At 65.7% G+C, this 21,466-nt stretch overlaps 3 protein-coding genes across 8 annotated transcripts; 1 reads left to right on the top strand and 2 right to left on the bottom strand.

Annotated features, from left to right (window-relative positions):
- Positions 1-195: 195 nt before the first annotated feature.
- On the bottom strand, positions 196-4,807 carry SEMA3B (semaphorin 3B). Of its 6 annotated transcripts, none has more exons than XM_032447270.2 (17): positions 4,686-4,807; positions 4,212-4,347; positions 3,518-3,675; positions 3,349-3,411; positions 3,157-3,276; positions 2,993-3,086; positions 2,790-2,909; positions 2,563-2,708; positions 2,375-2,489; positions 2,204-2,273; positions 1,994-2,138; positions 1,707-1,926; positions 1,541-1,632; positions 1,434-1,475; positions 1,198-1,355; positions 864-1,131; positions 196-795 (listed from the first exon to the last, which is right to left on the bottom strand). In XM_032447270.2, exons 2-17 carry the CDS (start codon positions 4,318-4,320, stop codon positions 412-414), a joined length of 2,304 nt encoding a protein of 767 aa, XP_032303161.2. In that variant the 5' UTR covers positions 4,321-4,347; positions 4,686-4,807; the 3' UTR covers positions 196-411. The 6 variants fall into 6 exon arrangements, with proteins under 6 accessions (XP_032303161.2, XP_085372697.1, XP_085372698.1 ...); XM_085516571.1 differs by lacking the exon at positions 4,686-4,807 and having other exon boundaries at positions 864-1,003; positions 1,076-1,131; XM_085516572.1 differs by lacking the exon at positions 4,686-4,807 and having other exon boundaries at positions 3,518-3,640; positions 4,212-4,674.
- Positions 4,808-9,608: 4,801 nt separating this feature from the next.
- LOC146758395 (uncharacterized) lies at positions 9,609-12,355 on the bottom strand. Its single transcript, XM_085516586.1, has 2 exons — positions 12,026-12,355; positions 9,609-11,288 (listed from the first exon to the last, which is right to left on the bottom strand). Exons 1-2 carry the CDS (start codon positions 12,149-12,151, stop codon positions 11,046-11,048), a joined length of 369 nt encoding a protein of 122 aa, XP_085372712.1. The 5' UTR covers positions 12,152-12,355; the 3' UTR covers positions 9,609-11,045.
- Positions 11,279-21,266, top strand: SLC38A3 (solute carrier family 38 member 3). Its single transcript, XM_015874659.2, has 16 exons — positions 11,279-11,900; positions 16,180-16,356; positions 17,041-17,122; positions 17,203-17,318; positions 17,423-17,496; positions 17,574-17,666; positions 17,747-17,828; positions 18,461-18,543; positions 18,618-18,676; positions 18,751-18,918; positions 18,995-19,074; positions 19,141-19,241; positions 19,335-19,459; positions 19,644-19,788; positions 19,870-19,973; positions 20,177-21,266. The coding sequence occupies exons 2-16, from the start codon at positions 16,247-16,249 to the stop codon at positions 20,279-20,281; spliced, it is 1,527 nt and encodes a 508-aa protein (XP_015730145.2). The 5' UTR covers positions 11,279-11,900; positions 16,180-16,246; the 3' UTR covers positions 20,282-21,266.
- Positions 21,267-21,466: the final 200 nt, after the last annotated feature.

Raw genomic sequence — 21,466 nt, 5'->3', positions numbered from 1 at the left:
GGGAGCGGGGCTGGGCTGGTGTCACGGCGGGCTGCCGTCATCGCCGGGTCTGAGCTGAACCGGGGAAGTGCCGAGCTCGGGCTCCGCTTTTGCAGGAAACGAAAGTGTAGCCGAGGGGCGGGGAGAAGCGCCCGGCGTCACACTGGATAGGGAAGGGGCGGACGCTCGTGGGTGGGCACACACCGCCGCGCCGGGTCCCGTGCAGCCTCCTCTGCTTTATTGAGCTCCACCGGTACAGCCTCGGAGGGACGGCCCGCCCCCGCCCGAACCCACCCATCGCCGTGCGGGGCCGCCCCCCCCCATTCCCAGCCGTCAATAAATACACCGCTCTCCCCCCCCCGCCCCCTTCCGGGCCTCCAGCCGAGCCGGGGCTCCGCTGCCGTCCCGCTCCGCGCAACCCCGGGGCTGCCCTCACCGGGCGGGGGCGCTGCGTGGGCCGCGCTCGGCTCTCGGTCCGCCCCGGGTACGGCGGCGTCGGGCGGCCCGTGGCTCCGCACCGCCCTCCGGCTCCGTCCCGCCCCGCCTCCGCGCGGGGGGCCCGGCCGGGACGGGAGGCGGGGGTCGCAGCCGCCCGCAGGCCGCCTCGGGCCGCTCGAGTAACTGCAGGAAGTCCCGGTACCAGGGAGCGCGGCCCCCGGGGGCGGCGGCGCCGAGGACGCCCAGCGCCAGGCGCAGCACGGGCTGCGTGAAGCCCCGCTCGGTGGCCCGGCACACGTAGAGCCCGGCGTCGTGCCGCTGAACGCTGCGCAGCAGCAGCCCCCGCTCCGTCCTCACCACCCTCTCGTCCGGCTGCACCTGCGGCCCGGGCAGCCGTCAGGGCACGGGGGTGGGAGCGACCCCCCGCCCCGCTGCACGGCCCCTACCTCGCGCTGGGGAGCGTCGGGACCGCGCTGGTACGTCCAGGCGATTCGGGCACGCAGCGAGCGGGGCGAGCACTCGAGGAACACGCTGCTGCCCTCCACCCCGTACAGCTGCCGTTGGGGCACTCGGCCCTGCGAGGGCTCTGCGGGACGACACCCCGCGTCCGTCGTCTCCCCGCTGCGGGAGCAGCCCCGCGCCCCGCGGCCCCACGCACCTTCGGAGCACAGCACGTTGGGGTCCCCGTTGCGGACGTCCTGCCGGCGGGAGCGCCTGCGGAGAGGCGTGGGATGCACGGCCAGCTCTTGTCCCCGGGCGCGGGGTCCCGGCACGACGTACCTCTTGGTGCTGGGCACGAAGCGGGTGCAGGCGGTGCCGTCCCAGGCGCAGTACGGGTCCCGTGCCAGGCAGCACTCGGCGCACGCTTTGCCGTAGGCGCCGCAGCGGTGCAGGGGCAGCTGGGCCACGGCGGCGGCTGAGCCAGCGTAGAGCTGTTGCTGCAGGGAAAGGGGGCTCAGCATCCCTGCGATGGGGGCCGTGGGTCCGGCAGGGCTCAGCTCCCCACCCCTCCTTACCCGCTTGGAGGAGAGCTGCAGGCTGATGATGGGGGATGCGTCCTGCAGGAGAGCAAGGGTTAAAGATAGGGCACAGGAGATGCGAAGCCCCCAGTGTGGGCACCCACCTGGAAGACCTGCAGCTCCTCCAGCAGCAGCGGCTCCATGCTGTGCCAGCTCTGCTGCGGTGCCGACACCACCTTCAGCACAGTGCCCACATCTGCAGGGAGGGCGGTGAGGGGGGAACGTGGGGGCAGCCCTGGCCCCCAGCCCCTGAACGAAGGTGCCACGTGCCTGTGCCAATGAAGAGGACATCGTAGTGGCCATCGGCGGCAGCCACGCGGTCGACGGCGATGCGGGTGAAGGTGTGGGGCACGCCGGCTTGCAGGAAGAGGGGCCGCTGGCCGTGGGGCAGCACCGGGTTGTACATCAGTGGGTGGTGCCGGGCAAACTGGATCACCTCATCCGGGAAGTCCTTGGTGGAGCTGAAGGTGCCAAAAGTTCTGCTGGGGCACTGCGGGAGACAGAGCTGGGTCAGTAATGTTCCCACATCCCCCAGGACCCTGTGCCACATCACGTACCATGCCCGGGCGTGGGTACGGCACGCGCGCCTGGTATGGCATCCACTGGTAGTTGGGGCCCTCCTTGTGTGCAAAGGGGCCCAGGAACGCACGGCGGATGTCGGCCATGGTGTAGACACAGATGGCCGAGCCCTGGAAGATGGAGCTGGGGAGAGAAATGGGGCATGAGGATCAGCACGTGGCACACGCAGGGCGCACGATGGGCGTTACCTGGAGGTGGAGAAGGCGGCGTAGACCAAGGGGTTGCGCTTGTCCCTCGTCTGCAGCAGGAAGACGTCACCTGTGGGCAGGGGAAGCATCAGTACAGGGGAAGCATCAGTACAGGGGAAGCATCAGTACAGCCCCTGCGGGCACCACCCGGCCAGCACAGCGGGCACTCACGGAGCTCATCAAAGTGCGTGTCGGCGCCATCGGTGCCAGGCACAGCGCACACCAGGCGCGCCTTGAGGAACGTCGTCCACTTGTTCACCAGGCTGCGCTGCCCGCCCATGTCGTTCTGTGTGGCGAGGGGCAGCCACTGAGGGATGGCACCACAACCCCACGGCCCTGCTGCGGCTGCCCGCACCCACCCTGCAGATCTGGCCGATGCGGCTGACGCTGGCCTTGCCCAGCCCCTGCTGCCGCTCCACCGCTGTCTCACGGAAGAAGAAGTAGATTTTGTCGTCGTCAGGGTTCTCGCTCTCAGGCACCCAAAAAACATCCACGAACTTGGGCTCTGTGAATGGACGGGGTGGCACATCCAGACCTGTAGGTGCCTGCAGGGACCCACTGGGTGCAGATCCCCCCCGGCACTGACCGTTGAGCCAGCGGGAGTCGTGCTGCTCCGTGCGGACGGACGGCCGGGAGCCCATGCTGCGGAAGATGGTGAAATCGCGCCCCATCAGATCGGTGGCCACCCCCGAGTAGAGCTCCTCACCTGGTGGGCACCAAGGGAAGGGTCATTGGGAGCCGCTCCACCAGCCCCTGCCAGAGCCCAGAGCGCCCTTGCTGCCCTCCTACCCACGAGAACGGAGGCGGCTGCGTGCCGGGGATCGTAGGGGCTCTTCCCCTTGCCATCCTCAGCGCGCCGCACATCCAGCTTGAAGACATGGTCCTGGGAGAGCAGGGTTAGGTCTGGCAGTGCTGTGCTGCACCGCGCCGCACCGTGACATCTCACATCTCACCTCGGTGTGCTGGCCCACCTCCACGAAGGCGCAGGTGGGGTGGAAGGCGCCGGTGCCGCAGGCGTACAGGTGGGTCCGGTTGTAGGCATGCAGGATCTTCACGAAGTTCATGCACTCGGCCTGGGGGTGCAGGGTGGAAATGAGCTTCTCTGCAGCCCCCCTCCCTGCCCGCCCGCCCCATCCCGCACGCACTGTGATGTCCTTGCCGGCCCAGTTGCACTCCTCCCTCCACTCCACCGGAGCCGGCCAGTAGATCTGTGGGTGGGAAGGAAGGGTGGCAGCCCCCCATGCCCAGCCAAGGGCACCAACCCCAAACATCGCACCCCGGGATGCCACCCCCGCCTCCACCCGCCCCCCGTACCTTCCTGTCCCGCTGGCTGATGTTGTCCAGGCTCAGTGACAGCAGGTGGTTCTTGGCACCCACAAAGAGGCGGCCGCGCTCCTCATCCAGCAGCAGGGCCTCGTAGCAGCACGAGCGCTCCAGCTGGAAGAGTCGCAGCCCGTGGCGGGCCCGCAGCTCTGCAGGGCCGGGCCACCCTGCTCAGCCCGGCCCAACACAGCCCGACACGGACGGACCCGCAGGGTGCGCTCCCATCCCCATGGCCCAGCCCCGCTCCTGGGAGCCCGGACCCCATTCCTGCGTGCAGCGAGGGCTGCGAGCCAAGCCCCGGCTTCGTGCGTGACCGACCCCGAGGTGCCTGGGCAGGGACCGCGACCCCCCCTCGCCCCCGCCGCCCCATCCCCTCCCCCAGACCCGTCCCACCGGCTCTCCCGGCCCGGCCGCCCCCGCAGCGGCCCACCGTCCCCCCATCCATCTCTCTCAGCGGGCGGCCGGGGGGGGAGAAAGGGCCTTTTCTCCGCCCTGCCGAGCTAATCCCTCGCGGTGGGAACAAACGACTCTTTGTGGTGGCTGCGGGCCGGGACCCCGAACCCACGGCCGAAGGGCAGCGGGACGTTGCCCCGCTCGGTGCCCGGCGCCGAGAAGCGCGGAGCCGCGGTGCGGGGCTGCACCTGCAGCGAGCGTTCCTCCCCCGCCCGCCCCGCCGCACACTCACCCGGGAAGGACAACCGGAGCCGCGGGGTGGCGGCAGGTGCGGGGCAGCGGGCGGCGGGCAGCAGCACGAGCAGCAGCACGAGCAGCAGCAGGAGCGGCGGGCGGCTCATGGCCGGGACTGGATCGCGGCCCCCGGGCTGCGGGCAGAGCGCGGGGGGAGACGTCAGCTCCGGTTACGGCCCGCGGGGCACGGAGGGGGCGGCTCGCCGGGCGCCGTCGGGGCTCGCGGGTGGACCCCGCCGCGCTCCCCGTCGTTTCAATCTCCCTTCATCCGCACCGCGACGCCCCGCACGCAGCGCCCTGCCCCGCGCCGGCGGATCGCTGCCCGTGCTGCCCGCTGCGGGCCGGGCCGAGCGGCGGCCCCTCTGACGGCGGGGGGGACGAACTCCGACCCCGCCGCGCTCGGCGCCCCCCGCCGTCCCGAGGAGCCGCCGGTTCCGCCCCGCGTCCCCCCGCCCCGTCCCGCGGCTCCCACCTGGGCTCGGCGCGGCTCGGCCCGGTCCCGCACGGCCCCGCCCCGCGGCAGCGCGGGAGGGAGACGGGGCGGCCCCGGCGGGGCGGGGCGGGGCCGGGATGCGGGGGGCGGCCCGGGGGGGGGGGACGGGAGCGTGAAGACACGTGCACACACGAGCGGGCACGGCGAGCACCTGCACACACACCTGCGGGAGCACGCACACGTGTGCGGGTGTGCGGCCACGCGCAGCTGTGAGCAAACGCGTGCAAATGGACGCGCACACCTGCACGCTCGTGCAAACGCTCACGCAGCGCAGCCCGTGCCACGCACACACTCCTGGCAGCAGCGCTGGGTGCAGCCTCAGCCCTCGCTGCTCACCGACACACGCCGTGCCGGCACGCCCGCTGTGTGTGCACCGATGCACGCACGCTCTGCCCGCACGGCCGTGCCCTCCGCCTCCCTCCACGTGCCGCCGCACCCGGTGCCCGCCGTACCGTGGCCGTACCGTGGCCGTACCGTGGCCGTGCCCCCCCGGTGCCGCCCGCTGGTCACACCCCGAGGGCAGTTGCGGTGTCCAGGGCCCGGGGGGGGTTGCGGGGGTGGCCCTCGCTCAGCTGCAGCCCAGATGTCTGGCGCGGGCCCAGGCTGCAGCAAACAAAATTCCTGCGCTGCCTCCCATTTTCCAGCCTCTGCTGCCAAGAATAGCAAGTGCCGAGAGGTGCCGGCAGCGGCTGTGCCGGGGGGGCCGTGCAGGGACGCTGCCAGGGCCACCCCGCTCTCGTCCCGGCGGCAGCGGGTGGGTGCTGGCCGCGCTCCACGGGGACGAGGGCGCCGCGTCACGGGTCGCTGCGTCGCAAGACTTTGCCCGAGGAGCCGCGGGACGCTCAGCGCGGCTCAGCACGGCTCAGCACGGCTCAGCACGGCTCAGCACGGCTCAGCACGGCTCAGCACGGCGTCCCCGTGTCCAGCCGCGGCGGTGGGACGCGTCCATCCCCCGGGCATCCATCCCTGTGCCGGTCCCCGGCCGGGGCGCGTCCTCCGCTTCCAGCGGCAGGACGTGGCGCGGTGGCAGCCCGCAGCCGGTGCCAGCGGCTCGTCAGGCCCCGCCGGCAGCGGCCCCACCTGCAGAAGCCATCAGGCGTCCCAGGGCCGCGGCCGCGTCCCGGAAAAACAGCGCCAGAGCTGCCAGGGCCGGGCGAGCCCAAAGGGGGGAGGGGGTGCCACGTTGCCGCTGCCCCCTCCCCCCACCCCGTAACCGGGACGGTTGAGCCGGTGATGGGGTCACGGGATGGGATGGTGTGTCCCTGGATCTCTCCTCCCGTCCCCAGGAATGCGGGAATGCATCGATTTTCCGCCCCGCTGCTCCTCGGCACAGTTCTGTCTCCGATCCCCGGGCAGACCCCGGCGATGCTCTTTGTCTGAGCAGTGAGAGGGGGCCTCCCGGGCACAGCCACCATTGCTCAGCCCTGCGGGCAGCACAGAGACCACCAGCGGCAGCCCCTGCTTGGCGGGGGCACACGGGGCCTGGAGTGGGGACTCGTGCAGCCTGGTGGGGATGGGACACGCCGGGATGCGAGCTGTTCCCTTGGCACGCAGTAAGAACACGGGGCATCCCTGCTCCGGAGCCATCTCCCCCTGAGCTGGGCCGGCTCCCTCGGCTCCGGGACAGAGATGTGGCACACAGGGCTCAGCACAGCCCCCACTCGGTCCCTCACCCCGTGGCTGACGAGCTCAGCCCCAGCACAGGGACCCACTCCCATCAAGGCTCCAGGCATTCCTGCCAGGATTAGGCCTGCTCCGGCCGTACCAGCTAATCCCGTGTCACTGTCCCTGCTGTACCGGGTCCACCCCCACCGCCCCGCCCTGTGCCGGACAGATCATCCCATCGGGGTCTCCCATCGCAGGGGCCCCTTCGGGCCCGGACACCGCGAAAAAAGTGTCCCGGTGCCTCCAGCCCCACGGCAGCACCCAGCGCGGCGTGGAAGCTCCCGGAGCCCCCGTTCGCAGCCTCACCTCTGCCTCCCGTCCCCGTCGCTGCCTCGGGACGGGGCCGCGGCTGCCGCCCTCCCTTTATCCCGATCTGCCACCGGGTGCCAGGCCGGGGCGGGGGCGGAGGGAGGGCCGCGGGGACGGATCCCCGTCCCCAACAAAGGGCGCAGTGTGTTGCGTGCCCCCCACGGGACGGGGCACGGCGCTGACGGCCGCGCTGGCCCCGCTCCCTGCCCGCGGCGCCTGGGAAATGTCAGCGCAGCCCCGCGGCCCGACCCCGTGTCCCCGTGCCCTGCCCGGCCGTGGGTGTGGGACCGCTCCGAGAGGTCGCGGAGGTTCTATGGGGTGACAGTGCCCGCTGGAAGGGGGACGTGTCCCGGCTGCCAACTGCCACCAGGCACTGCGGAACTGGAGCGAAGGGTGCACGCAGAGTGATGGGATGCCCGTGAGTGGGAGCCCCGAGCCGGCAGCGCCCCGCTGGGATCCGCACGGCCTCAGTCCGCACAGCACCGCACATCACAGCACCGCACAGCACCGCACATCACAGCACCGCACAGCACCGCACATCACAGCACTGCACAGCACAGCACAGCACCGCACATCACATCACCGCACAGCACAGCACAGCACCGCACATCACCGCACCGCACAGCACAGCACCGCACATCACCGCACAGCACCGCACATCACCGCACATCACAGCACAGCACAGCACCGCACATCACCGCACAGCACCGCACATCACAGCACAGCACAGCACCGCACATCACCGCACAGCACCGCACATCACGGCACGTCCCGCCGCCGCCGCGCGGGGGCAGCCGGGTCCCGTCCGCGTCTCATCGCTCAGCCCTCGGGGCGGCCCCGCTGGGAGCGGCGGGGGGCGGGCGGGGGCTGGACGGGGCCGTCCGTTGTTTATTCGGCCGTGGGGACGGCCCTGGGAACGCGGGGACGGGCGCGGGGACGGGTCAAGGCCGTGGGTGCAGCCAACGGGAGAGAGGGGAGGGGAGAAAGGGGGGAGAGATTAAAGGGGAAAAGGGAGGGGAGGAGGGAGGGGTTGGGGAAGGTGGGGTGAACGGGGAGAAGGGGAGGAGGAAGAGGGGAGGAAACGGCAGGGGAAAAAGAGGGAGGGGGAGGAAAGGGAAAGGAGGAAAGGGGGGAAAAAGGAGGAGGAGAGGGGAAGGATGGTTACAAGCCCTTCAGAAGGGATAGACGAGGAAGGAAGGGTGGCAGTGTGGCCCTTTATATTAAAGACTGTTTTGAAGTTGAAGAGCTTGGGGTTGGGAATGATAAAGTTGAGTGCCTGTGGGTAAGGAAAGGCCTGCAGGGGTGACATCTTGGTGGGGGTCTGTTATAGACCATCTAATCAGGATGAAGAGATGGATGAAGCGTTCTATGAGCAGCTCACAGAAGCTGCACGATCACCAGCACTCATTCTTTCATTCAGATTGGGGCTGAGTGGCTGGATGACTGTGAACAGGAAAGAGACCAGGGGGTGTTGGTTGATGCTCGGCTGAACATGAGCCGACAGTGTGCCCAGGTGGCCAACAAGGCCAACAGCATCATGGCCTGTATTAGAAATAGTGTGGCCAACAGGAGAAGAGAGGTGATCATCCCTCTGTACTCAGCTCTGGTGAGGCCACAACTCAAATACTGTGTTCAGTTTTGGGCTCCTCACTACAAGAAAGACATTGAGGCCCTGGAAGGTGTCCAGAGATTAGACTTATAGGTCCTTTCCAACCTTGTGATTCTATGATTCTATGAAGGAGTAAAGGGAAGGAGAAGGATGAGGGGAAGGGGTAGGGGAGAAAGGGGGAAAAAGAGGAGGAGGATAGAAGGGGGAAAGGTAGAGGAAAAGGGAAGGAGGAGAAGAGAAGGAAGGGTTTGGGAAGGAAAGGATGGGGGGAGGAGTGGAGGCAAGGGAAGGGGGTAGAGGAGGAGGAGAGGATGAAGGGGAAAGGGAAGGAGGAGGAGATGGAGTGGAAGAAATTGAGGAAGAAGGGGAAAAGTAGAGGGGAAGAGGGGGATGCAGAGGAAGGGATGAGTAGCAGGGGAGGGTGAGGATGGTGGGGACACCGCTGTCATGCACAGGTGATGGATGGCCCAGCTCCGTGCTGCTCTGCACAGCCTGCATGCTGGGAAGCGTGCTGGGGGGGCCGGGCTGTGAGCAACCCACAGCTACACCACACATCCCTCCCACCCTACACAGGGCCACCTCCTACCCCACTAAACATTAACCCTGTGCCCAGCAGGGCTTGGCTGAGAGCTGGTGTCCCCAAGGCCTCGTCCCATGTGTGGCCCAGGCACATTTAGGGACATGTGCAGGGCAGCAGCAGCAGCTGCGGCCTCTCAAACTGCTCAAGGGAAAGGCAGCAGTAGGGCAGGATTTGGGGTTATGGGGACAGGAAGGGCAGTGGGGCCTGGAAACAGGGGACACTGGTGGGAACTGGGAGCAGTAGGGCAGCGAGCAGTTCAGGAACATCATTAGGTTGTTTGTTTAGTGGTGATGATCAGCACCTGTGAAGGGCAAACCTGGCAGGGAGCTCAGGAACAGGGGTCTGGGCATGGGGCCAGGACACAGGGATGTGGGGATGCCTGGCCCTGTGGGGCTGTGGGGCAGCAGTGACATCGCTGCCTGGGCTGGGGATGGAGCCGAGCGACGGTGTTGGGTGCAGGAGGGACAATGCCACCCTGGGCATTGCTCATCCCCTCGGTGGGACTCGGGGTTGTCTGAGCAGGGATGGCACACAGCAGCCAGGACCCAGCTGTGCCTCGTCCCCATCCCCACATCCCTCATCACCGGTGCTGCAGGACGTGCTGGGGAGGCCGTGATTGAGTGCGGTGATAAATCCACCCCGCCGGGTCTGTGGGGCCGTGTTTTGCTCCTGGCTTCTGTAAAGTTAATTGGGTTAGAGTTTCCAGGAAGAAATGAAGGAGAAAAACACTCTCCCGGTGTGTGGGGCCATTGAATGCTCTCTGGCGAGTTATAATTGCAAATCATGTTTTGAAATCGCATTAACCAATTATTCCTTGTTGTTGTTGTGCCCGGCTGCAGGACAGAGTGTGCATGGTGGTGGAGGAGAGTCGTGCCGGTCCCTCCAGCAGGGCGGGCGGTGACACTGGGACCAGAGATACCCGCTGCCTTGTCCCCAGCAAGGAGAGGTGACGGAGGCTTCATGCTTTAGAGGAGCCACGGGGCTGCAGATGAAGCCGTTCCCTCAGCTGTGTGCTCCACCATCTCAGCTGCAGGAAGGTCGGACGCCAGGAAGCAGAGCATGACCCCATCCAGCCCCCGGCGCCCGGTGCCCGTCCTTCATGGCTGAGGATGCTCAGAGCTGCCCCGTCCTGGCTGCCCTCATCCAGCACCAGGCAGGGCCGGATCTCAGGGCCACTGATCCTGTGCGTGGGCTCGTGTGCAGTGACACAGAGCATAAGGCTGAGGCTGCCTGGGAGCTGGACACAGGGCAGCACTGGTGAGGGCAGATAGAAGGGACAGAGCACAGGTAGGGGGGTGGTTCTGTGCTTCTGAGTTTGTTCTGTGATTCTTAGCCCTGGGGAGGCTCTGAGGAGACCTTACAGCAGCTCTTCCAGTGCCTAAAGAGGCTCCAGGAAAGCCCTTTTCCTGTATGGAAAGGGATTTTTTACAAGGACATAGTTGGATAAGATGAGGGGGAATGGCTTTGTACTAAAAAGGGGGAGATTTGGATGAGGTGTTAGGGGGAAATTCTTTGCTCAGAGGGCAGTGAGGTGCTGGCAGTGCTGCCCAGAGCTGGGGGTGCCATCCCTGCAGGTGCCCCAGGCCATGGAGGGGCCCTGGGCAGCCTGAGCTGGGGGGCAGCAGCAGGAATGGGGCTGGGGGCTGTAAGGTCCTTTCCAACCCAACCATGCCATGATCCTATGGTTCTATGATTCCATGACGATGGTTCTATGTGCTCCAGTCCCAGAGCTCAGCGATTTTTCTCCCTCCTCCTCACTGCTCCTATTTCCCACAGAGCCCAGCTGGGCATGGATCTCATTCATCTGGAAGGAGCGGAGCAGCAGCACAGCGTGACAGGGCACGAGGGAGAGGATGACACCACGGGGCTGAAGACCACAGGCCGTATTTCCGAGTCCCGGCGGTCTGAGCCCTGTCTCCATCCCATCCCATCCCCACCAGGCTCACACTGTGGCTGTGTTTGCGCTCAGGGCGGCAGCTCGGGCTGTGTTTACAGCCCCGGACGAGGCACGGTGCCACGTGGCTGCTGGGTGCCCGCCCTCGCTGGGACGGGGAGGGTTAAGCGGATGGAGCTCGGCTCTGGTTGTCCTGACCCCCCCGCTCCGAACCTGGCCGCCTCGCCCCAGCACTCCAGCCAGCGCTGGTTCAGCACTTACGCATGATGCCGTTATTAGAAATTAGTTAATGGATGGCTCCGACCGAATGAGAACTGTGGCAACGGGCACAAGGGGGGGCAGGAACGGCCACGGGTGTCCACGGGGTGGGGAGCGGGACGTGGGCGAGCACCACGCTCGCTGGGTCCATCGATCTGCGGCGTAGGAGAGAAGGCTCCCTCGTTCTGCATGGGACCCAAACGCAGCCCCATAGCGCCATGTGGGGCAGGCCTCGGGGGCGGCGAGCTGCCTCGTTGGTCGGTGGTGCTGCAGCATAAGGGCTGTGTGAGGAGGAATCCCGCAAAGCAGGCGGCCCGCTGGGTGTGATGGCACAGGAACAGCCACCCACGGAGCCCCAACGCTGCAGGGCAGATTTCCCCCTAAGCAAAAGCCCGTGGCCACCAGCGGGGTGCAGGGGGAGCGAGCAGGGCTCTGAGTCCCACGCAGTGTCCACAGTAAGGGAAATAGCAGCCCCGTGCTCCTCGGGATGCCCTCAAAGCAGAGATGTCCTCTTTAGGGGCCTTTTTGTGGGGACAAACCCCAGTATTTCATTGGTGAAAGGTGCCCTCAGCGCAAGCAGGGATCCCTGGAGGGGCTCCGGGGGGTGGGGGGACAGCAGTGTCCCTCTGCCCCCCTTCTCCCCCCTCTCCGGAGTCACCCACATCGGTGCCCGCCAGTTCCCAGCCCTCGCACCTCCCCCTCGCCACCGGCCTCCCTGTAGGTCCGCTTTAACGCTGCACGGAGATTGGGAGCCGTGGAACGGGGGCGGGCCTGGGCTCCCGTTTAATCCCCGCTCTGTCGGGATTAGACTCGGTAATCTGCCGGAGGCTCGGCACGCAGCTAGGCCTGGCAGCGAGGCAGCACCGAGGGGACGGGCAGGTAGGACCGACGGGAGCCGCATCCCCGCGCTCTCCCCGCTTTCCCCCTGCCCCGTGCCGGGAGCGAAGGCTGCAAATAAGTTCCCCCCCCCCCCTCCCGCTCCGTGTCACCCCCTCGCCGCTCACCTCCTCCTCCCCTAACTCCAAAAGTTCCTCCGGAGCCCCGAGCCGGGAATGCTGCAGAAGGACGGAGCCGCCTCCGCCCCGCGGCGTGCTGCCCCACGGCACGTTGCCCCACACCGCGCCCCACATCGCAGTGGCTCGCAGGTGGCACAGCCGGAGCAGCGCAGGGGCTGTTTGCTTTGCTTCACCTCCCTGTTCCCTCTCCAGCTGCTGAAATCCTCCCACAACGTAGAATAAAAATCCTGCGAATGCTCGTAAAAAGGCAGAGCTGCAGCCCCCGGGGGGAGCCCCGCCGCCCCTCGCTGTTCTCAGCCCGCTTTGCTCGCAGCGGCCCCTCGGACCCCCCCACCTCCCTCCCTTATTTTTTTTTTCCTTCTTTTTTTCCCCCCCTTTTATTTTCCGCTTTAATTTTTAATCAGCCGTGCCAGCGGGGTGTGTGTATGTGTGTGTGTGTGTGTGTGTGTGTGTGTGAGTGCTGGAAAGTGCTGCGGCCGCATCGGATGTCAGGGGCTCCTACGCGGTGGGGCCGTGTGCGCCGTGCGGGTACTTATAGGGCAGAGCGCAGCGCTCCGTGTGTCTGCGGGATGGCAGCAGAGCTCCTGGGGAAACTGAGGCACCGGAGCCGGGCTCCGCTATGCGGGCACACGGGGCGGCCCCGGGCCTTCAGGGCTGCCGTGTCTACGCGGAGCAGGAGAAGGGAATTTTCCATTGGCAGCCGGCTGGTGCCCGAACGTGGCGGTCGCATCTGTCGGCTCACGGGCCGTCACCGTGACACGGTGCCCCGCCGCCCGCCGTGCCCCCCAGCGGCGGGTGGGGGTCGGTGTGGGTGCCCGGGGCTGGTATCGGGGTGCTGCCTCCGCACGGTGCCCGGTTCAGGTGCAAAGGTCCCGCGGCGCCCGGCTGCGCTGCAGCTGCACCGCACTGGGGCAGCGGCCACGGCAAACAAACGGGCCCCGGCCGAGGCTGTTTTCCTTGGCGCGGGGGGACCGGGGGGAGGACTGGGATCCCACGGGCTCCTCGAACTGAGAAAACAGAGGCCCCTGCCCTCTGTTTTCTCACCACGGGATCCCGGCCACCCCCGCATCCGCGACACCGCGGGGCTGCTGACGCAGAGCTGGGGACAGCTGTGACCCCGGAGGATGGCGGTGCGTGTTTTTGGGCGCTGGGTGGTGCCCCATGGAGGTGTGCTTTACACGTGTCATCCTTCCCAGGTGTGATGGACAAGCTCAAATCGTGGTTTCAGGCAGTCTGCGTGTTTAATCCCTGTCCCTTCCAGGTGGCATCAGCTCTGCCACGCACTTGGCACCTTTGTCCTGTGCCCCACGCTGTGCCTCGCTTTCCCCATAGCCCTCCAGAGGGGGATGTGCCAACTGTGCCACCTCTGCTCGTGGTGTCACTACTGTCCCCATCATGTCTCCAACCCCAGCATGTCTAGTGCTGGAAAAGGGTCGAGCTCCAGCCCAATGACACCAAGCACCACTGGTTTGGAGTGAGTATGCGTGGCACAAGGGCTTGGCCAGCTCAGAGCGGACCATGGCCACCAGCACGATGGGGCTGCCCATGGCCACAGTGTTGAGACATTCAGAGGACATTTAGTCCAAGGGAGCCTCTCCCTGTCCCGCATGGTCATGGGGCCTCAGTGATGACAGTGGGGTCATGGCCAGGCCTGGGGCTGCAGGAGGTGTGCCTAAGGCTGGCAGGCCACTGGCCACTAGCATGGTGTGTTGTCCCTCCACCCTTCGGCTGAGTGCCCATGCTGGGCTCTGTGGTGCTGCTGGATGTTCCCCTCTGTCCCCATTGCATCCCCAACCCCATATATATATATATATATATATATATATTCACCACTGGACTATGAGGAGAGGGGGAGCAGGGAGGGGCTACCTCGTGGTGGTCTCCTATCTCCCGAGGGTCTCCGCCAGAGCCATTTGTTGCCCATAGAGGGCCTCACCCCAGCAGGATGAAGGGTGGCTGTGCTCTCTGTGTTGGGAGATGGGAGCGCAGCACGTAGCTAAGAGTAGGGCAGGGTGCTAAATTTAGGAAGCCAGGTCAGGAGAAAAACACAGGTCTGTGTTGTGCTGGGCTGGGGGAGGGCAGACAGTGGTGGTGTGAGGCTGCTACAGGGAGCCCAGGCAGTGCCAGCAGCCCTGCCATCACCGTGCTGCCGTGCCTCCGAGGTGCTGCTGCCGTCACACTGAGCTGGGAACATGAGAGCACCGCGATGACACCCGAGTAGCGCTGGAGCCCATGGGCACGGGGGGGTGTGCAGCCCCCATCCCGGTGCTGGGTTGCCAGCACTGCGGGGCAGCAGCTGCTGCTGCTTGGCGCTAAATCCGGATTACAGCACCACAATGCTGCGTCCCCCACCCTGGTGTGCTGGATTAACGGGTTGGGGTCTGGGCACTGCGGAGCTTTGGGGCTCAGGGTGTTGGCTGTGGTGCATAGAGTGGCACCGAGACAGGGGTGGACGTGGTGTCACTGAGCTTGGTGACATGTGATGGTTGGACCCACGAGAGCTGCTGGCACAGTGAGAGGCATCACTGTGGGCACTGCTCCCCGGTGGGCACTGCTCCCCTGTGGGCACTGCTTCCCTGCTGTCCCCGGGTGGTGTTGGTGCCCACCGCCCCGCTATGGGCAGCCCTGTGAGGCCCCAGGCTGAGGGCCACCGCCACGCCATCTATTTGCTGTTCTACAGAACCTTATCACAAAGCAAACAGTGTCCACGAGGGGCACGACCAACGCGTCACTTGTCCCTCGCCCCTTCCCCAGTGCCACCAGCAGAGACCAAAGGCCGACAGGCGCAGAGGTGCCAGCGCTGCCGGCGGGAGGAAGCCGGGGGCGACGCTCACAGCATGACAAATGGGGCCGGCTGTGCTGGGGGAGGCTGGCGGCTCCTGGACGCAGCCATAAGCAGGAGGAGGAGGAGGGGGCTGCAACGGGGGGCATGGGCACCTCACAGCTTGGCACTGGCACTGTGGATGGACACTGGGGGCCGGGTGAGGGACGTGCCGGCGGCGGTGGGAAGGAGCGGAGCTAACGGCAGCTCTGGGACGTGCTGGCAGCCCCGTCCGTGCCTGGATGCAGCCCAAGCTGAGGCCCAGTGGAGGGGATAAATCATCACCCAGCGGCAGCTTGTGGTTTCATCTCTTCCACCACGGGGCTTGGCTTTGCTGTCCTGGGGCCCTGCTGTGCCTCAGTTTCCCCACCTGGACAGGTACCATGCAGAGGGGTGGCCTGGTGCTGCACTCCCACCCGTGGCTCAACCCCTTCACCCTCCAGTGCTAGAAGATGCTGCTGGGCTGTGTGGCCTGGGGCGACCCCAGGGCTCATTGGTCCCCAGGTGGTGGGGACGGGGCAGTGATGGGACTGACCCACAGAGGTCGGGGTGCTACAGCCCTTCCCTTGTGTGCCTGGAGTCTGCTGTCCCTGTCCCCCCCCCCCCCCCCAAGCCTGCGGTCTCAGTACTGGGCAGAGACACACACAGAGCCAGGCAGTCCCCAGGACCACTGCACAACCCCAAGTGCTGGTGTGTGGGATGGGTGCAGTTCCTGATCTTCATGGGGACCCTCAGCAGTGGGGTGATGGGGGCTGTGTCCTCCTGGGGCTGAGGACCATCCTGCATCCCAGCCATCCCACCCTGAAGCTGGATGATGCATCTGTACCCATGGATGGGGCTCCTGGGTGTGAAACCCTGGGTGGGGAGGACTCCCATCACAGGGTGGCGGGGACACAGAGGGTTGCAGGGGACAGCGGGGGGCAGTGGGGCCACGGCCCGGCTGCCAGCCTGCCCCAGAAAGCAGCCCTGTGCCGTTTCCCAGCGGGGCGGGGAGGGCTGGGCACTCACAGAGGCTGCTTTGTGCCGCTTGCCAAGGCGTCCCCGCTCAGCAGCCCGGCCGCCATCCCCTGCCAAGGACTCGTCTCACAGCCTTGTGCTTTCCTGCTCTGCCGGTGCCAGCCCTGACGTGCCCCTGAGCCCCCGGCGCAGCAGCCGGCAGCACTAGAGCTTCACACGGGGGTCCCTGAGCTCCCTGCCCCATCCCACACACTGGTGCTGGGAGGGAAAGTGCTGCAGGAGGCTGAAAGCTCACAGGGGACGCGCGGGGGTCCCATCCCTATTGCTCCCAGTGCTGCCTTGCTGACAAAGATTCCTCTTCCAGGATCTGCATCTCCCACCCTGAGCCGGACCCCACACCTCGCCACGCCACGAGGAGTCCTGCGCCTGCCATGGAGGGCCCAGAGCTGCCCGTCCAGGCTGAGATGGTGGAGCTGGTGCCCAACGGGAAGCACACGGCTGCGCTCGGCACGACCAATGTCCCATCGCTGCCTGGTGACAGGTAGGGGCTTGGGACAAGCAGCTTCTTCAGCTGGGACTGGGCACCTGGCTGGTGAGCCAGTCCCCTGCTTGGGGCTGGGGGCTCTGGGACACTTGGGGTGCTCAGCTTTCTTGGGATGCTTGGGACACATGGGACACTTGGGGTGCTTGGGTCGCTTGAGATGCTTGGGGCACTTGGAGCACCTGAGGCATGGGTTCATGTAGAGACTGGGATGTTTGGGATACTCAGGGTTCTTGAGACACTTGGCATGCTCAAGGTTCTTGAGGTTCTTTGGGCACTCGGAACACTTGGGTTCCTCGGAGCACTCAGGCTGCTTGGGGCGCTTGGAGCACCTGGGGTGCTTGTAGTTCTTGGGGGGGTACAAGGCGCTTTGAAGGCTTGGAAGTCTTGGTGTGTTCAGAGCACCTGGGGAGACTCAGGAATCTCCAGGAACTTGGGATGCTGGGCTTGCTTGTGGCACTTGGAATGCTCAGAGTGCTCAGGGGCTTGGGGCACATGTGGGGTTCCCAGGGTGCCTATAGGACTCAGGGCATTGAGGAGCTTGGAGACCTGCTCTTGGGGCTGAGGGTGCTTGGGGTACTCATGGGGCCCTGGGGAGCTGGGTGCTGTGGGGTGCTGCTGGAAGGGCTGCATCCAGCCCAGCTCTGCTCAGCCCAGCTGCCCTGCTCCTCCCCCTGCACCCAGGTTTGATGAGAATCAGTGTGGAGCGGAGATGGAGGAGTTCCTGCCCCACGGCTCTGAGAAGAAGCAGACGCACTTCACCGATGTGAGTGGCAGTGCGGTGCCCCCTGGGTGCCCCCCGGCAGCATCCCCCCCTTGTGTCACCATCCCCTCTTTGTCACACAGTTTGAAGGCAAGACGTCGTTCGGGATGTCTGTCTTCAACCTGAGCAACGCCATCATGGGCAGCGGCATCCTGGGGCTGGCCTACGCCATGGCCAACACCGGCATCATCCTCTTCCTGTGAGTGCTGCCAGGACGGGGGCCTCATGGTGACATGGGGACTGATGTCCCCTGGGTGCCGAGGTGCCCGAGGAGCGGCTGGTGACAGCGCTGTCCCCTCGCAGCTTCCTGCTGACGGCCGTGGCTCTGCTGTCCAGCTACTCCATCCACCTGCTGCTGAAATCCTCGGGCATCGTGGGTGAGTGCAATGCCCCCTGCCGTCCTCACAGCCCCATCTCACCTCTCAGCCCTCACCCCTGTGTCCCCATCCCACAGGCATCCGTGCCTATGAGCAGTTGGGTTTCCGAGCCTTTGGCACACCGGGCAAACTGGCTGCAGCCATTGCCATCACACTGCAGAATATTGGAGGTGAGCGCAGGGCATGGGATGTGGAGGGGATGTGGGGACGTGTGGCAGCCCCCCACCACGCTGCCTTTCTCTGCCCGCAGCCATGTCCAGCTACCTGTACATTGTCAAGTCCGAGGTGCCGCTGGTCATCCAGACCTTCCTCAACCTGGAGGAGAAGACCACGTGAGTGTCACCCACCCCGTCCTCCTCCCACCGCATCCCTGCCCTGGATTCTGCTCCAGCTGTGCAGCCCCTGGCAGGGATTAATGGCATTAAAGCCACTGCTATTTTTGATCACTGTCGGTGCTGAATAAACCCCCAGGCAGGATTAGTCCGGGATGAACTTCCAATCCCTGCCCCTCACATCCTGCTGGGATCAGCCCACCTGTTCCTCCTCCTGCGGGGCACATTGCCCCAGGGGTGCCGGCATGGGGGGTCCCAGGCATGATGGTACTAGGGGTCCCTGGAGGTGTGAGCACAGAGATCTCTGTGGCTTCAGGAGGTGCCCCTTCCCTGGGACATCTCGGAGGTGCAGAGATGTTGGCCTTGGGGTCCCACAGCAGAGAGATCCAGCCCCAGGGGTTGCCATATCAGCTATCCCTGGATCTGCCATCTCACATGTCCCCACAGATGATGCTGGTGCAGGGATGCTTCATGGCCTCAAGGGGGTGCCTATATTCCTGGGCACACAGGCTCAGAGGACCGAGGGTGCCAGGCCAATGATTTCAGGGGTGCCAGCCCTGCAGAGGGCAGAGGGGTCCTCTGAAGCTTGCATCCTACATCAGGTGTGAGTATGTCCTTGTCTCTGCTTCCAGGGATTGGTACCTGAACGGGAACTACCTGGTGATCCTGGTCTCCGTCACCATCATCCTGCCTTTGGCCCTGATGAAGCAGCTGGGTAAGTGGGGCCATGAGTGGGCATGGGACTTGGGGGGGATGGTGGCTGTGCCCATTGCTCTCCTCTCCCCCCAGGCTACCTGGGCTACGCCAGTGGCTTCTCGCTCAGCTGCATGGTCTTCTTCCTCATCTCGGTGAGCACAGGGCAGGGATGTCACTGTGGTGAGGGGGCACCCAGAGCCCCCTGCTTACACAGCGTCCCCCCCAGGTCATCTACAAGAAGTTCCAAATTCCCTGCCCGCTGCCTGAGCAAGAGGGGAACATCACCATTGGCATCAACGCCTCCCTGGGTGGCGAGCACTGGGATGGCTCTGCAGCTCCACTGCCCCCCGAGGTGGAGGCCTGCACCCCAAACTTCTTCACCCTCAACTCCCAGGTAGGTTTGGTTCCACGGTGGGGGCTCCTGGGGGGCACTGGCAATGGGTTCCCAGCACTCATTGCACATTCTGCAGACAGCGTACACCATCCCCATCATGGCCTTCGCCTTCGTGTGTCACCCCGAGGTGCTGCCCATCTACACAGAGCTGAAGGAGTGAGTGGTGGTGGGGCTTGGGGGGAAGTTGTGTGGGGAGGCCGTGCTGACACCCACTTCCCACAGCCCCTCCAAGAAGAAGATGCAGTGCATCTCCAACATCTCCATCACCGTCATGTACCTCATGTACTTCCTGGCCGCCCTCTTTGGCTACCTCACGTTCTATGGTGAGCTGTGGGGTCAGGGTCATGGGGAAACAATGGGGACACCCATAGGGGTGGTGGTGGTGCTGGTGCTGACCCACATCCCTGGTGCTGCAGGGCGCGTGGAGTCGGAGCTGCTGCACACCTACAGCCGGGTGGACCCCTTTGATGTGCTGATCCTCTGCGTGCGGGTGGCCGTGCTGACAGCTGTGACACTCACTGTCCCCATCGTCCTGTTCCCGGTGAGTGTCACCATGGGTCACCCTGTGGCCAGCTCTGCTCATCCCTCAGAAGTGTGAGGGGAAACTGAGGCAGCAGTTGGATGGTGCCCTGGGGACAAGGATGGGAAGGTCTAACAGGCACCAACGGCCCTGCAGGGATGGGATGGCTCTGAGGATGGTGTGTGACATGTCCCCGTGTCCCCAGGTGCGCCGTGCTATCCAGCAGATGCTGTTCCAAGGCAAGAACTTCAGCTGGATCCGCCACATCGCCATCGCTGTGATCCTGCTGACCTTCATCAACCTCCTGGTCATTTTTGCCCCCTCCATCCTCGGCATCTTCGGGCTGATTGGTGAGTGGCAGCACTGCCCCGTCCCTGTCACCCAGTTGTCCCCCAGGGCTCACCCTGCCCACTGGTCCCTTCCTGCCCTAGGTGCCACCTCTGCCCCCTGCCTCATCTTCATCTTCCCGGCCATCTTCTACATCCGTATCATGCCCAAGGACAAGGAGCCCCTGCGCTCCACCCCCAAAATTCTGGTAAGCCCTGGGTCCCCACTCCAGGCTGTAGGGACTGCACTGCTGGCCCTGTGGGGTGACGCAGGGGATGTGGGGATGAAGGCACGGGGACAAGGGAGGGATGGGGTCTCCTGGGTTCTCAGTGGGGTGGGGGCACTCTAGCTCTTCCCTGCTCCCCATGGGGCACGAGGGGCAGCCCCCACCCTGTTCTCTGTCTCCCACAGGCTGCCTGCTTCGCTCTCCTCGGGGTGCTTTTCATGATCATGAGCCTCAGCTTCATCATCACCGACTGGGCCACAGGGGGGGGACGGAGTGGCGGCAGCCACTAGCCACCCTGGTTGCCCACCCTGACGCCCCCCCCCCCCCAGTCCCCACCAGGACCCCCCGGGGCTCCCATCTTTGCCGCCTGCCCTTTGCCTGAAGGGGCATATGGGGGACCCCAGACCGTGCCCACCCCTCCTGGCTCCGCGCCTCAGTTTCCTCATCTGTGCAATGGGGAGACCAGCGCTTCCCTACCTCACCAGGGGCCGAGGGGACGGGGCCAGCCTGGCCCACAGGCACCCGCTTGTCCTCAGCTGGCCCCAAGTCCTGATGGCAGTGTCTGTAGGGCTGGTGGCCAGCACCTCAGCAGTGCCCGTGCCACCCCCATGTCCTCTGCTGTCCTCACCCCCTCACTGCCCCATCCCGCTGGCATGTGGTGCCCAGGGAATGGCTGGTCCCGGTGCCACTGGGTGGGAACCTGATGATCCAGGGGCCAGCTCGGGGAAGGTGACACGTGCCAGGGCCGGGTGCTGCCGGCATTGGGGTGGGTGCACCACATGGGTGCTGGTGTGGGGCACGGAGGTACGTGGGGCGGCACAGCTCGGGCTGTGGGATGCTCCCTGACACCAGGGTGATGGGCACCACTCGGCCCCGCAGTCCTCCCACCACCCACCCGTCTGTCCGTCCATGCCATGGGCAGCTCCCAGCCACGCCAAGAGCCGGGCCGCGGGGGATGCGAGCAGGCGGTGAGGGGGGGCCGGGGGCTCGCCAAGTAAATAAGAGACCTATTTTTATATGGGGGTGGTGGAGGCTGGGATGCTTTTTATAAATACTGTATATAAGAGTAGTTCTTTTTTAATGTGTCGCGCGGCTCTCGGGAGCTCCGAACCGTGTGCGGGATCGGGGCGGTGCTCGTCGTGTCACCCCGGTGTCCCCGCACCCACGGCCCCCCCACCCCGCCGCGCTGTTAAATTATACGTGGGGATGAGCGCCGTGCAGGAGGAGCGCGACCGAGCGGATCCGTTAAAGTAATAATAAAGGATACAAATGTGAGACGTGCCCGGTGTGGGGCGGGGGGGGGGTCTGCGGGGGCAGCACGGACGGGTGTCCGGGGAGGCCCGAGGACGATGCTGGGGCTGGGAGTGGGGACACAGCGCCAGCAAGAACGGCGACAAAGCGGGGTTTGGGATTCACGGCTCTGGGAAACGGGGTGCAATGGGGAGCTCAGCCTGGCGAGCGGAGCGGGGACGCCG

The sequence above is a fragment of the Coturnix japonica genome, chromosome 15, assembly GCF_054131305.1.
Source record: "Coturnix japonica strain WE chromosome 15, WE-NBRP24, whole genome shotgun sequence".
Classification (NCBI taxonomy): domain Eukaryota; kingdom Metazoa; phylum Chordata; class Aves; order Galliformes; family Phasianidae; genus Coturnix; species Coturnix japonica.
This window is presented reverse-complemented; position numbering and strand designations above follow the sequence as displayed.